Here is a 15,001-nt window from a genome sequence, read left to right on the forward strand (position 1 = left end):
GCTAATTGCTGTAGATACTTTGAATCTCACTTGATGTTCTTCGATGCTTTTTTGCTGTTCTATTTTTCACTAAATCTACCTTTGACCACCTTTTAACTATCATGTTCCCTTAATCCTTGGAAGGAATTTTCCTTTATACCTTATTGGTAGAAGGGTCATTATCTTTCATAAGAATTGGTGGAAGGGTTGCAACATGTCAATCATACCATGTAAGCATCTTTCTTGAGAAGACAATCCATATTATATGGGAAAGCTACAAGGGATCTACACATCATCAACACCTTCAAAAGATAACCATTGCATAGATCGACTGGTCAAAAATAATAGAAGACAATGACATCTCAAAGTTAATAATCAATTGAAGCAATAACCATAGAAAATCAATCTAGGCATAACAATGATTCATCCAACAACAGTCATGAGTCCTATTAATATTGATCACACACATCGATGAAAGGAAGTGTCTATAAGGTTCTAACATCAACAAAGCGACAAGGAGATTATAGCATCGATTGTTCGATGACTAATTTTGCATTCAATAACCAAATGGCATAGCCATCAATTTTGGATGTCCATATAAAGCATCAAAGAATAGAACAATTGATATCAAACAATGAAGGATGAAATAACTCTGTTATAATAATCAAAATGATTCCATGGTTAATCAAGAAAGAAGACTAGCCAAAGATAGGTGTAATGGCCAAGCATTAATGAGAAGTATATAAGGTTACATAGGTTGATGAAAAATATTGATCTATATGGTTACACAGATCGATGGCAATATTGCTGAAGTATGAAGATTGATAAGGATAAATAAACTAATCAAGTGATTAGTCAAACAATGATTACAGATTTATCTAGACAATGACTTGTATAGTAATAAGACATCCCTAAACAATATTGACAAGTTTGATTAAGCATATTGTATTGATGAGTTAGGAGAAGACTTCATATTATAATTAAGTTGGTCATCAATATCTTGTTAACCATTAGCCTCAACTAAGTATTAAGATCTTGAGTGTAATTGATATTGTATGAAAAGGCATGATAATTATCAATCATGAACTATCAACAAACATAATATCATTCTAAAGCAAGATGATGGTAGCATCAATTACTAGTTGGAGATTTTCATAATGAAAGGGTGCAGTGTTTATGATAACAAACTAATAGTATTTATGTAATGTAAAGGATGAAGCTAACAGTGCAAAGTCTAATCGATAATTAAAGTGATAAGGAATGTTGTAATTGATAATTGTTATGAAGAATGATGAGTATTACATCTTTCAAGTGTCTCTATCAGTGACAACTAATACATATTGCTATAAGCAATATCATATCATATCTCTTTACATATTCATATTGCCATACTTGACCAAGGTTACGTGGAGTTAGGGAGACTTGATCTCTGGTACTGGTACGACTATTTTTTAGAAAAGTATCTTGGAGATGGCAATTTTTTAAAAATATAATTCAATATTTTATAAGAAATGCCATATATTTATAAGCTAGTGCTTTGCAAACAAGAACAATAGAAAGTTGTAAGTATGAGCATTGGACATTAAATGTTTTAAGTGTCACAAACTAATACTAAATAGTAAATAGTAATCTCATATTAATATAGAGTCAAATAGTTCACAACTCATATTGCATATCTCATAGTCATATCTGATTTCTGAAAATTGCATATGATCATCATTATATCAAGTTACTAATCGTTGAGATTGTCATTACATATTGAAATTTGAAACTAAAAAATATATGGTTTGATGCTAAATCGCTAATATGCAAACAAAAAACTCAGAACTGTAAACAAAAATCAGAAATGTCTTACTGTTGTTCTCTAAATATGTTTTTTAATAAGGAGATATGCGGGAGACTTCACTTTTTGGAATTGAAGACGCATATTCTTTGGGAGACTTTGCTATGAAGTTTCCAGCCACTTTTGACAATCTGGAGATGCGAAAAGTCTCGAAGACACATCTTCCTCTTTGAGACATGTCTCCAGGGGAGGGAAGAGTCAGGTCTCTCAATAATGCTGTACTTGATATAGTAGAGATTGTAAGAGATCATTACACTTAGGGCAATTAAAAATTAAATTAATTAAGCATACATTCAATTACATATGTTAGAGATAGCAAGCAACATTAATAGTTGTTATTTTATATATAATTGTATTCATATTCTCAATTGCACAATTTATTACAGGCAGGCACACAACATCACTAACTATGGACAACACAAAAGTTTTAGCAGGAATTTGGGAGGCTTGCCATGCTAGATTTTGTTTAAAAAATGGCAAGACATACAGACAGTGGGCTGATATTGGTAAATGCCAAACAATACAAAGGGATTTTAAGACGCAGACAGATCCGAAAGTTTAAGCAACCACATATGAAGCATCTTGCAATGATTCTGCCATGAGTGAATGGTGTCTTTGACAATATTGGCCAATCCAGTGGGGAGCAAACAGGGTTAGAGGAGAAGAGGACCGAGGGAACTCAAAAACAGGCAGAAGCAAGTGATGTAGAGGAAAGGGCGATGGACCTCTTACACAAGATAAGTTGCACAAATTTGCTTACAAACCCACAACTTCCTAAAGTGCTCAAATGACTTTAAAGAGACTCAACCCAACCAAGGTTACTTCAGACACAAACCAATGATATATTTGATGTACTTAGGGTATATAAAGATGGATTAAATTGGTTTCAAGGTTTCTTGATCTATCCCTTTCTCACCATGGCAAAAAGACTCCAAACTAGCCTAATGAGGCATAGAAATCGCCATTTAGCTTTTTTTGTCTTCAAACACAAAACTTTCCCAAAACACATGGAAAACTAAAACCATATTCAAATACCCTTTTGGCCATTCTATAACATACCTTAAGCTTAGGTATTGGTCTTTTGGACAAAATAAGAGTATTGAGCCTGTACCGCTGCAAATACACTCAAAAGTTGGTGATTTTACAAAGCAACTACCATTTAAACGTATCCCCAAGGTCCCAACTCTTGGACAGTATCACGGAATGTTCCAAAACCTCTAAATATAAAAGGAATTAGACTTGAAGCACGTAGAACACCAAAAGCCCCAATTTGGTTGCTTCAAACCCATGTTTTGAGGGTTTCTCCAATCTCACTCTTCCAAACCTTTACAATATCAATTGGTGATTGATTCGCCATTAAATACACCATAATAAACTATTCCAATCATAAAAAGACCGTGCCTTTCAGCCCAAACTCCTACTAGTACAATTGTACCATCAACTTTCAATGGAACATGCCCGACCACAACCTGTGATCACACTTTGCATTTAATCTCCTGTATGTTTTAAGTTAGATTCATATGGTACAAGGTTAGAAATCATCATTCCATGGATTCTAGGCCTTTGAGTCCATGGAATGGTTATTAGTTACAAGAAAACTTCAAAACAAAGAAGGAAAGCTTGGAAAATCAGTCTAATATGCTGGAAGTGCAAGTACAATCATGTAAAATGACTCTCAAACCCTTCAAAATGTGTAACACAGCCTTAAAATACCCTATTGAAACTTCCAGCACTATTTTATTGTTAGATCTCAATCAAAACAAGAAGTATCAATGCTAAAACAATGAATTTTCTGATCCAAACATGTATTTCATTGAATCTCAAAGCTGTCTGTACACTCCAGGCTTCCCTGCCCATACAATGGAGTTCCAAATACAAATAACAATCAAACTTAACTTCCCCAACCTCTTCCAACCGGGTTGAGGGATTAGTTAAGTGGTTAGACCATAAAAACTCCATTTCCCTCCTAAATGGCATATTTGAACTTTTAAATCATGAAAATGAACTAAGACTTATTAAATTTAACTCCCTATGAATCCTAACTAAGGATTTCGTCCTTTTAGGACTCCAATAGCATTTCAAAACTCCTAAATTCATGTATAGACTTATCCTTAACCTTCTAGGCCTATTATGCCATGTTTTGGCAATTATATTTAGTATGTGCACCAAGTGCACTATTACAAGTTATTCCATCTATCATGGATCAAGTCATTACATCCAATGACCTAATAGCCATATTAAAATATTGAAAAGACCTTATAGGTCTTGTGTCACCTTCAAACTCATTAGTCACCTAAGTGACCCTTCTTGTCTTCAACAGGTGCCCTGCATCAGCAAGCGAGAACTCTGGTTCATTTACACATCGAGGAGAAACAAACACAATGGGTAAAGTGGATAGCACCGAGGAGTTGCAAGACGATAAAATATACTACAAACCAACTAGGACACCACTAACGTGGTCCTCAAAACTATAGGTGGAGGAGCTCATGGACTTAGAAAGAAGGCTCAAGTCTATAGAAGTGAGGAATTAGGAAGAAGAGCACAAAGTATATTAATCAATAGAGGACACAAGTAAGATATAGCGGGAAAACAAAACTTTAAAGGAGCAGATTTCAAGCATGCAGGTAGTGACAGGGCAACAATAGCTAGAAACCATAAAACAAGAACCAAAACAATAGAGATCAGTTGGAAGTAAGGGTTATAAAGGAAATTCAGGCAACCATGGTGGATATGGAAGTTAAAAGCGTCTCATCTAAAAGTACAAATAGAAAAAGTGAGATCTTGGTCTCAGGTGGTTGATGAATCTACAGACAAATAAAAGGAGATTATTAAATGACAAGTCAAAACACAAATAAAAGAAGAGCAAGACAAGTGGGGCAAATTGGAAAATTTCATAGTCAAAGGAGTGAAAGATTTTAGTGTGAATGAGAAAATCTTATAGCTAGTTGACTATTTAATTTGCTCACAAAATCTTATAGCTAAAGTACTTGAGTTTAACATCGGTGTTTGCCCCATAGAGATGAATTATGATCACATGACTATATTTTTAAAGCTGGACTTCACTTCAAACAGCCCACACAATAAGGGCAAAATCCTTTTAAATCAAGAGAACAAAGCCATCTTCAAAGTGGTGCTTGAGCAGCAACTCCGTGAAAGTAATAACTACTTGGTGGATGACAAGTTTAATGAGGAATGTGAAGCGATCCATAGCAGCTTGCTGACCTTTATCATTCACATCTTGATCTTGCCTTGAAATTGCACTTTAAACTTTGAGCATCATCTTTCTTGTCTTCAAGCACCTTCTAGCATGAAGTTTTGAACTTGGTCTTGTAGCGTCCCTTGCTTTCTAGCCTTTTCCCTTTTCTTGAATTAGCTTGCAAAAACAAAAGTGGAATTTTATTAAGATCACAACAATGATTAAATATTATGGAAATGTGAAAGATTACATGATATGAAATTGTCTTTAAGGCTTTAAGTCAACATTTTCCTCTACTCAATCAAGATTTCTCAAATCTCTACCTCAAATTAGATTTCTCTTCATTTTGATTTTCTTCATTTTCTCTAAGCCAGATCCTTTCTTTTTGCATGTTTATATTCTGATTTAACAAAATCAGAAATTTGTCATTCAATATTTCTTCAAGTTTGTCTTTGTTATTGTTAAAATTGGTTGCTTTAAGTATTGAGGAATCACTACATTTGTGTGCTAAGAAATCGCTGCCCAAGAGGAGGTTGATCTGCCTATTTTGATGATGAAATGAAATGTCTTCTCCTTCTATATAGGTGACTGCATGACCAAAAGTGGTATTTCTCCTAGTTGAGCTGACTTGTTCATGCATTTGGCCAAAGAAATTCACTTGTTTGAACAGTTGAATCCCTCTTAAAAGGGCCAACCTCTTTTCTCCATTGGCAGAAAATCTTAGTTTGAAAATTTATCATTTGATCCAAGTTGCCCAGCCCTACATGAAATCATATTTTCATTTTGCTCTTGAATTCTTATTACTTCAATTGATTTCTCATTTTGAATTGAGTGCACTTTCATGTGCCCTTTCATGTCAAGGGCAGACATTTGGGGGACTTGGGAACTTTGTTCCCGAGTTATGAAAAGTTCTGCCCCCATTCTAGAGTCTTATTCATCTTTTTTTGTGTGTGTATTTGGCCAACTCTTTGTATTTCAAATTCACCATGCAGACTTGCAACCTTCAATCCTCAACTTAATCTTGTTGGATTCTAATTTGGAGAGATGGTGAAGATTTTGGGATCTTGGAAATGAAATTCCTGTGTTATGAAAAATTCAGCCCAAGAGTGTATATGGTGGGGATCCAAATTTCAGACTTGCCAAATTTCAGTCAAATTTTAGGACCCAACACGCCTCCATCAGTTTTATCTCCCATAATGTTTCTCGACTTTCTAAGATGAACTTGAAAGCTAGAACAAGGATTTTTAAAAGACTCAAAGTCATTTCATCACAAATCCCTTGGTTTTAACTCCATATCCTTGACTACCTTAACCCAACTATCACTCATTCCTAATTGTCTTGACTACCTAGAAAACCAAAGTTTCTCAAACTCATCATGTAGACTTAAAAATTGCAACCAAGACCACTGATGATCACTACTGCTAAATGCAAAGAGGGGGGGTTACTATTTGCAATGGGATATGGTGTGAAAACCTCACAAAACCAACCAATTTTGTTCCCAATCTTTTGTAGCATAAGATTGAGTGAGTATATTGCACAAGGTGCCCAAAAGATTTGTTGATCTCACACTTAAATGAACAAACTAGCTGTTCCGCAATTCTTTGTGTTGTCTATAATGACTTGAATAATGTTTGTAAGTCCCATTGACTCAGTGGAAGAGATCATAATATTAGCAATAAATTGCCCATCTTTTACTTACCTCGCTTAATCCACAAATTTTGAAAACATTGCTCCTTTAGGGGACACCTATGAGATTGATCAAGGGGTGATCTCTTGCAACTCTCTCCCCATTTGAAACAATCGATACCCTTGCCTCAATCTATGAATTTCTTATGGTCTTTAATGTATACGTAACCCCGCTTGTGTGAAATTTCCCATAATTGGGGCCCTTATACCCTCTTGGAGCTTCATTGACACTTTTCAACTTCTTCTAGAATGGGGAGAAAACAATACTTAGAGACAAGTCATTTGAAGATATGCATCTTGCTATATCTTGTCGGTAATGTCATGATTGTGATATTGTTATTAGTATTCAATTGTGCAGTTTTTGAGTCAAACTCATTGTCCCATGTTTCACGAGTGGTGGTTCACATGAACCCATTTCTCATTAGAATGAATGGAACACTTAGTACTCATTGGATCTAGGTGATGCTTATAGAGATGAAGCATCAGGACTTCTTGGGAGGTCACTCATCCTAGTACTACTCTAGCTTGAGTGCACTTAAGTACGAAGTATCCTCCATAGTTAAACCCACTCTGCTTACAACCCCATTTGCAAAACCTTCACCTAGTCTGTTGCCTTATGAACCATTTACTATAGTCCCATAAGCTCATTAATTGATAAGTAAAGGTATTTTTCCACAGGAAGTCAAATTGTGATATTGCTATTAGGGTTCAATTGTGTAGTTTTTCAGTCAAACTCATTGACCCATGTTTCGTGAGTCGTGGTTTACATGAACGCATATTTCATTAGAATGAATGGAACACTTAGTACTCATTGGATCTAGGTGATGTTCATAGAGGTGAAGCATTGGGACTTCCCAGGAGGTCACCCATCCTAGTACTACTCTAGCTTGAGCATGCTTAACTACAACATTTCCTCCATAGCTAAACCCACTCTACTTGCAAGCTTGGTTGACAACTCAATAAGTCCTGGTACTTCACCTCTGTGAGTGTCACCTAGACCCAATGAGCACTAAGTGTTCCATTCATTCCAATGAGAGACGGATGACCTACCGTAAGTCCTAGTGCTTCATCTCTATGAGGATCACCTAAATCCAATGAGTATTAAGTGTTCCATTCATTCTAGTGAGAGATGAGTTTACAACTTTATATCAACCACTACTCATGAAACATGGGTCAATGAGTTTGACTCAAAAACTATATAGTTAAATCCTGATAGCAATATCACAATTTAACTTGTTGTAGAAAAAATGTCCTTATTAATGTCATGACTCATTTTGAATGAAATTCCTGAAGGTTCATTTTTTTTGTGTGGAATGGTTGCTTGAGTTTCAATTATTGGCTTAGCTGCAATAGTATAAAAAGGTGGTCTTCTATCACAATATTTAGGTCTTCTATCACAATATTTGACTTTGGGGACTGTATTCCCTTCGATTTTTTTAATGGTTATATTTTGTCTAAGTCTCCATGATAGATTTTGATACTATTTCATTTGGTATAGGTGCATCTTTTTTTCCCAAGGCATTTCTTGACCCTCTTCCAAGGTATCCACACAAATGCCTTGCCACCCGATAATATGAACTTGTTCCTCTCTACATCTCAACCTTGAATTTCCAATGAAATCCACCACCCCTTAGAAGGTTTCTTATTAAATCAATATACCTTCACAATGCTTCAAAATTGGCATCAATTCTTTGTTGTTCATTATTGCTTACAAAGGAAGAGGTAGATGCCATTGTAGTACCTATGGCAAGAAATTTTATTCACATTCAATAGAAACAAGAGAATGGAAAAAAGGGTAGATCTTATGGAGAGTCAAAAAGAAATGAAAAGAGTTTATAACTTTAAACAAAAACAAAATCAAATGAAAAAAAAAGCCTACTTTTTTCATTCGTTAGAAGCTTGCAAAGGTGTAGGAAATAGGCACAAACAAATGATGAGAATTCACAAATCAAGCCTCCAACTCCCTCTTGTTCAACCAGCTTTTGGTCCATCTCAAAGGAAAAACAATCTATTTGCACATTGAAGGAGCCATAAAACCCAACAAAAGTCAATTTTAAACACCTTTTTAGGGATATGGATCTCAAATTTTAATAAAATTTGCCAAAAAAAAAAAAGTCTTAGCTGTCACTTTTACAACAGGTTTGAACTTGTTTCAACTAAATACCTTGTAGTCTTCCTTGGTTCGATCTGGGTTTGATAGACATTGAACCACGCACTGTGGGCATGGACCCTATTCAAAGTTTGAACATAGGTGTATTTGGGCCAGACCCGGACTTGAACCCAGACCTGGACTCGGACCCAAACCTGAACTCGGACTAGGCCACAATATGCATATACTAGACTCCATAGGGAAAAGATGTTATTTAACCTTATCTGGAGAAAACTGTGTTCAAATTATATTTGTTCGAGATGAAAGGAGCAAGCAGTGATAGTAGTGAAAAGGTTGATCTCAATTTGTGTAGATGGTACAAACCATAGTTCAAAATCGCGCAGAGAAAGTGCCGATATAGCTACTTCTCGCGAAAAGTTGGAACTGGCAAGAAAAGTCATGTTTGTCGCGTGAGATTTTGAGAAGAGAAGTTTGAAACTTCGTGGCAATAAATTCACCACTTCTTGACAAATTCTTGCGATAAATAAAGAACTTGCAGGTTATGACAGTAAAACTGGGACGCCTAACAAGAAGCAAAAACATAAATCATTTGCAGCATTGGACATTTTGGAGAGTTGAGAAGGGTTTGGGAGGAGGAAAATAGTGTTTGGTAGCAATCTAGAGTGATTTCATCGGCATTCCACATGAGGATGCGATTTTGTTACTTATTGCATTTATATATATCTAGATCAGCTTGTTTCTTTTGTTTACTCATTTACTGACTCATTACATGCATCAACTTATTAAATTTAAAAAAAGATGCATTTTAGTTAAATTTAAGTTATTTTTAAAATTCCCAATATTTTCCTGAGAAGCTTCTGATTTTTCTGAGATATTTGCCATGAAAGCTTTTTTTTGTGTCACTGAAAAGTGGCAGAGAACGAGATTTTGAACTATGGTACAAACAATAGGTATGTTATGGCAATAGAAGTGGAGTATGACACAGGCACACAAGGTGGTGGTTGCAAGACTAACAAACTTTGTGCATTCTTGAGTTACCTTAGGCTATTTAAATTTGCGCTGTATAAGATTTTTCACCTAACAACAGTGCACAGTTATCAATACTGTCAAGTTCCTCACTACAACGAGTGTTTTCCCTGGGATCTAAATGTGGATCAATAGCTCCACAAATATGATATTATATACACCCCCATAGCAATGAAGTGCGAGTACAAAGTATGTAATGGAGGCAGGGGCTTCCCGTATCCCAAGAATAGTTGACTTGTTTGAAATGGAAGCACAGTGAGCCCAGTAAATAAGATTAAATTATATAAAGAAAATCAGGGTTGGTCAAAACATGCTATCCTGTTAAAATGATTGTAGGTTTTACAATGATTCTATTATTCTTTAGTTTTAACCACCATTAAAACATGGAAATTGATTATTTTATTCCTCGTGGCTGGTTAAATAATGTTTCTCCACACTGCTCTTAATCTTCCACTGAAAACATTGGTCCATACTATTGATATGTTGTGTAATCCAATGTATGGTTGAGTTATGACTCTTTGATTTTTGAGGCTTTCTTCTATTTGGAATATGAGAAATGAGTGATAACTTACTCTGGGATGCTCCATATCAGAGCATGCAGACCCTGGGATGTGATCCATGGAATCAGGAAGACATAGGATTATCTGAAAGAATTAGAAACACATAGTATATCTAGCTTAGAAGCATACTCAACCATATAATTCAATTTTCTTGTGAGCCCAATCTATCTTTCCTAAGTATTTAGACTATCATCAGATTAGAAGCCGTTCTAGGAGATCCTTTGCTTGTACCTAAGTAGATTTGCCAAGTTGCAGTACATACTTTCTTTTCTGCACTCTCTTATGTTGATCTTAAAGAAAAAGATGCTAATTTAATGAATTGAGAGTAAATAGCTACAATCATTGAATGGAGTGTGACACAGGTGCAAAAGCTGTCATTTGGGATGCTAACAAATCTGGTGTACATCTAACAACACTGCACAGCATTAATCTTTTCAACTTTCCTCTTTAAAGCAAGTCTCTTGCTTCATATTCCAATGCTAATCATTAATTCTACAAACAGAATTCTCTGATTTCTCTTACACAAAGCTAAAAAATATTGGTTGGGTTTCAACTATTTCATGCAATTTTTTTTTTAAAGGCTTCCATCTGGAAGTTGAGCATAGGAATGAAATTGCCAGAATATCTGAATATGTCATCTCACATCTATTCACATATAATGTCACAGTTTGATGGAAAAAGCTTTTGCTTTCACTTAGAGTAATACAGTAATAGTAATGAGAGAATGATTTCAAGCCATGTAGGTTAGAAAAGGCCACACTCGATCTCTCTGTGTTTGAGGATTAATAGATATTAGGTTTTTCAGGGAATTGGAAAGTTAATCCAAGTGGAGCACGCATTGCTGTCGTCCTGTATCACGACTTATTTTGCTTGTACATTTCATCTCTTCCATATTTTCATTTAGATCGAGTTATTCTAGTGACATAACTCTTAGGTTTTTTCCTCTTAATGAGTAGGTATACATTTGGAAATATTGCTAATATGACATCTACGAGTTGTTTGGGTCATTTGGTCTATTTACTCATTAACTCTGGCTCACATATATTGGCTACATTGCTTGATTATCATGACAACTTTAAGCTTCTTGACCATGCCAGAAATCAATATAGGATCTGTATTAACTAGTGAAGCAATCCTTTTAAGTTGTTTGTCTTTAAGAGGACTGATATATTTTGGCTTAATCTGTTGTATTTTCTGATTTCAGGTATGTTCTCAATCTTCACATCTATTTGTAAATAATATCACAAGTGAGAAAATTTCTGTTCATATGGAATTAGGGGAATTACTCCTACATGTGGCAGATGAAGACCACGGGGGCTTAAAGGAAAGTTTGTTTGCTGTCGAAACGAGTTCAGAGTCGTTGTTGCATATATCACGTGTCAGTGTTGACTGGGGGCTTAAAGAAATAGAATCCCTTGAAGACGGTAAGACTGAACAAAGAAAATTGACTCTTGCTGTTGAAGTTAGTGGAAGTTCAACATGCCTGTCTTTGCAACGGCTTCAGTTACTTGTCTTCACATTTATGTCGTATGCAGCTGTCTTGAAAAGTTCATCTGCTATAAATAATAGTGCCAAGAAGAGACAAGGAAACAGTCATAGTAAACTTGGAGGAAATGGTATAAATGTTATAAGGCTCAACCTTGAGAAATTCAATGTAAAGTTTGTTGGAGATCTCAATGTGGAAAATACAGACATTTCAGATCCAAAACGAGTAAATTTTGGAAGTCAGGGTGGTGAAGTAATTATCACTGAAGTAGAAGAGGGGAAGACACGTGTTGCTTATGTAAAATCTTCAAGTTCAAGTGATACCAGACTGGAGCTGAAATGTATAACATCTTTCAATATTGTTCATTTTTCTTTATGCAGAGATAAAAGCACAAATTCCACCCAATTAGAAATGGAAAGAGGGAAGTTCATGTATCAGGAGGTAGCTGGAGACAAAACTTTTGGTGATTTGACATTACTGGCTTTGCAAAGTGGGAAGGTTGTATACCAAGTTCCTAATAATAATGGAATTAATAGTTGCGCTCTTGTCTGTGCTACAGATGTAACTATTAGATGGGAGCCTGATGTACATCTAGTTTTATATGAAACTATGTTGCGCATGAAATCTTTATTAAAGGAGCAAACGAATTCGAGTAATGCTTATGTCGCAAATACTATTATTTTTAATGCTGACAAAGACTATATCTTTGAGGGAATTAGGAGGTCCACAGGTAATGATTTTCAAGGTTCAGATCAAAATGATAAGCAACATAATAAAGAGCTTGTGCTGGCAGTGGACATAGAACAGTTAACCCTCTCTGCTAGTCTTGCAGATGGCGTAGAGTGTTTAGTCAAAGTGCAGTCTATATTCTCAGAGGATGCTAAAATTGGGATGCTCTTTGAAGATCTTGGGCTTAGTTTGAATGAAGCAACTGTTTTAAAAAGTAATCGGCTCCAAATTTCCCGTATTCCCACTTCTCCCGAGGGTGGCACTGGAACAATCTCTAGTTCTCATGGTGAAACCAGATCTTCAGTTATTTGGGATTGTATCATCCAAGGTCGTGATGTTCGTATAATTATGCCACATAAATTGCAGCTGCGTGCAATAGAGGATGCTGTTGAGGATATGTACCGGGCTTTGAAGCTAGTTATGGCTGCTAAGAGACAATCATTATGCCCCTCAAACATGAAAACTTCAAAAAATTCAAAGAACAGATCATCGAAATTTGGCTGCATTAAGTTCAATTTCCGAGAGGTTATTGCTGAGATTGAGGAAGAGCCAATTCAAGGCTGGCTTGATGAACATTACCAACTAATGAAAAATGAAGTCTGTGAACTATCTGCTCGGTTAAGATTTCTTGATGAAACTGTATCAGAGGGTTCTAGCCTTTCTGGTATTTCTGAACTCAAGGAATTTCACACGGAGAAATTTGCCAATCTTCATGAAAATTTGGAAGTAAATTCATCAGATCAAGATATTGTCAAACTGCTGCAAGAAAGGCTTCATCAGCAAGCCTTCCAATCTTACTACAAAGCTTGCCAGAAATTAGTTATTTCCGAAGGTTCTGGAGCTTGTCAGAACGGTTTACAGGCTGGTTTTAGACCTAGTGTTGATAGAAGTTCCCTCCTATCTATTCGTGCTTCAAATTTGGAGGTAACTTTGACAGAGATTGAAGGTGGCAAGTATGGGATGATCGAGATGATAAGAAAGCTTGATTGTGTTAGTCCGGAGATGGAAGTCCCATTTTCCAGAATGATGGGAAGGAATGTTTCTATAAATACAGGCTCACTGGTGATTCAATTGAGAAATTACACTTTACCCATGCTTGCTGCAACTATAGGCAAATGCAATGGAAGCATAATTTTGGCTCAACAGGTTTGGAAATTTCTATAAACTGTTTGCTGTTTTATAATTCTGCTTTTAGTTTTCTCTCTCTCTTATGTTTTGGCTTGTTTATAACTTGGAGAAATCAACTTTTCAGTTGCAATGGAAAGCCCAAAGCATAATTCGACAAACATTTGCAAAACTGTACTCCTGACATTTTGGATTGGATATTGTGAAATAAAACTACTACAATCATTCATTTTCTTTTGTTCTTTTGTTTGTTAAGGTCTTTGTTCTTGCCATTTTGAAATCAAGGATCTATATTTTTTCATTGTTGGGCATGAAATAGACTTGAATTCATAGAAATCCTAAGGATCTATATTTTGAAGTCAGGAGTCCCATTTATCTTGATTTAATTATTGAAGGGGATCGTATAAATGTAATATGATCTAAAATTTGGGAGGTTTGAGTAATGAAATGGAGGCACTATGGCATAAATGTGTTGGGATAGTCTGTGTATGGAGGATCTCTTTTGCAGTTAGGTGTATTTGTAATTGGAACCAGTCATCTACCAAGAAGTCATGTTGTTTCATCTTCTTATAAGCATTTGAAATATTCTTATTGTGTCGAGCTCTGAAGCTGTGGCAATCAATCTTTGAGTTGAACATATTTCAATACCCCGCCTTGTTAGTCTATGCTGTTTTTTGTCTTTTCTGCTAACAAGTCTTGCAACATTAAATGATGTCAGCATACATGATAAGGATCAAGTAGTGATAAAATGTCTGACTTTAAGTACGTATTGTGGGAGAAAGAACAGATGAACATGTGCTAAGTTTTGCGATCAGATTTATTCTCTTTACATCACTAAATATTAAAATAATGAACAAGGTTTCTAAAGGCAATTAATCCTTGCAATGTATATTACTTAAAATTTGATCATTTATATTAGTTCTCTATAATCGCAGAATATTTGTATTATGCAAGAGAAGATTGTGTGCATGATGAGGGAGACTGAAAATATCTGTTAAGCCTGTGTGTGTTATGCAATAATTTGTTTTCACTGACGCAAAGGAAACTGTTGACCTGTGATTAAATCACTAAAGATTTTAATAGATATATGTTTTCATATATTTAGCTTGATTGCCTGATCACCTAAATAGGAGAGGTAGGAGTTTCCAGTTGGGAGGCACGTCCATTCGTGATGTGTCTCTCCTAAATAAGATCGTCCTATTAACATAAACTGTGACTTAAGTCACATAAATAATTTAATAGCCATTGGTCATTTTGATAG

At 35.5% G+C, this 15,001-nt stretch overlaps 1 protein-coding gene across 3 annotated transcripts in view; it reads left to right on the plus strand.

Annotated features, from left to right (window-relative positions):
- LOC149537618 (protein SABRE-like) overlaps window positions 1-15,001 on the plus strand; it is a 264,963-nt gene that overhangs the window by 92,322 nt on the left and 157,640 nt on the right. For all 3 annotated transcript variants that reach the window (XM_089798989.1, XM_089798990.1, XM_089798991.1), the window contains one exon: window positions 11,605-13,761. In XM_089798989.1, the coding sequence (XP_089655115.1) occupies window positions 11,605-13,761 (2,157 nt within the window). The remainder of the gene's footprint in view (window positions 1-11,604; window positions 13,762-15,001) is intronic.

The sequence above is a fragment of the Cupressus sempervirens genome, chromosome 9 (assembly GCF_028749045.1).
Source record: "Cupressus sempervirens isolate cs-2001-9-10 chromosome 9, ASM2874904v1, whole genome shotgun sequence".
Classification (NCBI taxonomy): domain Eukaryota; kingdom Viridiplantae; phylum Streptophyta; class Pinopsida; order Cupressales; family Cupressaceae; genus Cupressus; species Cupressus sempervirens.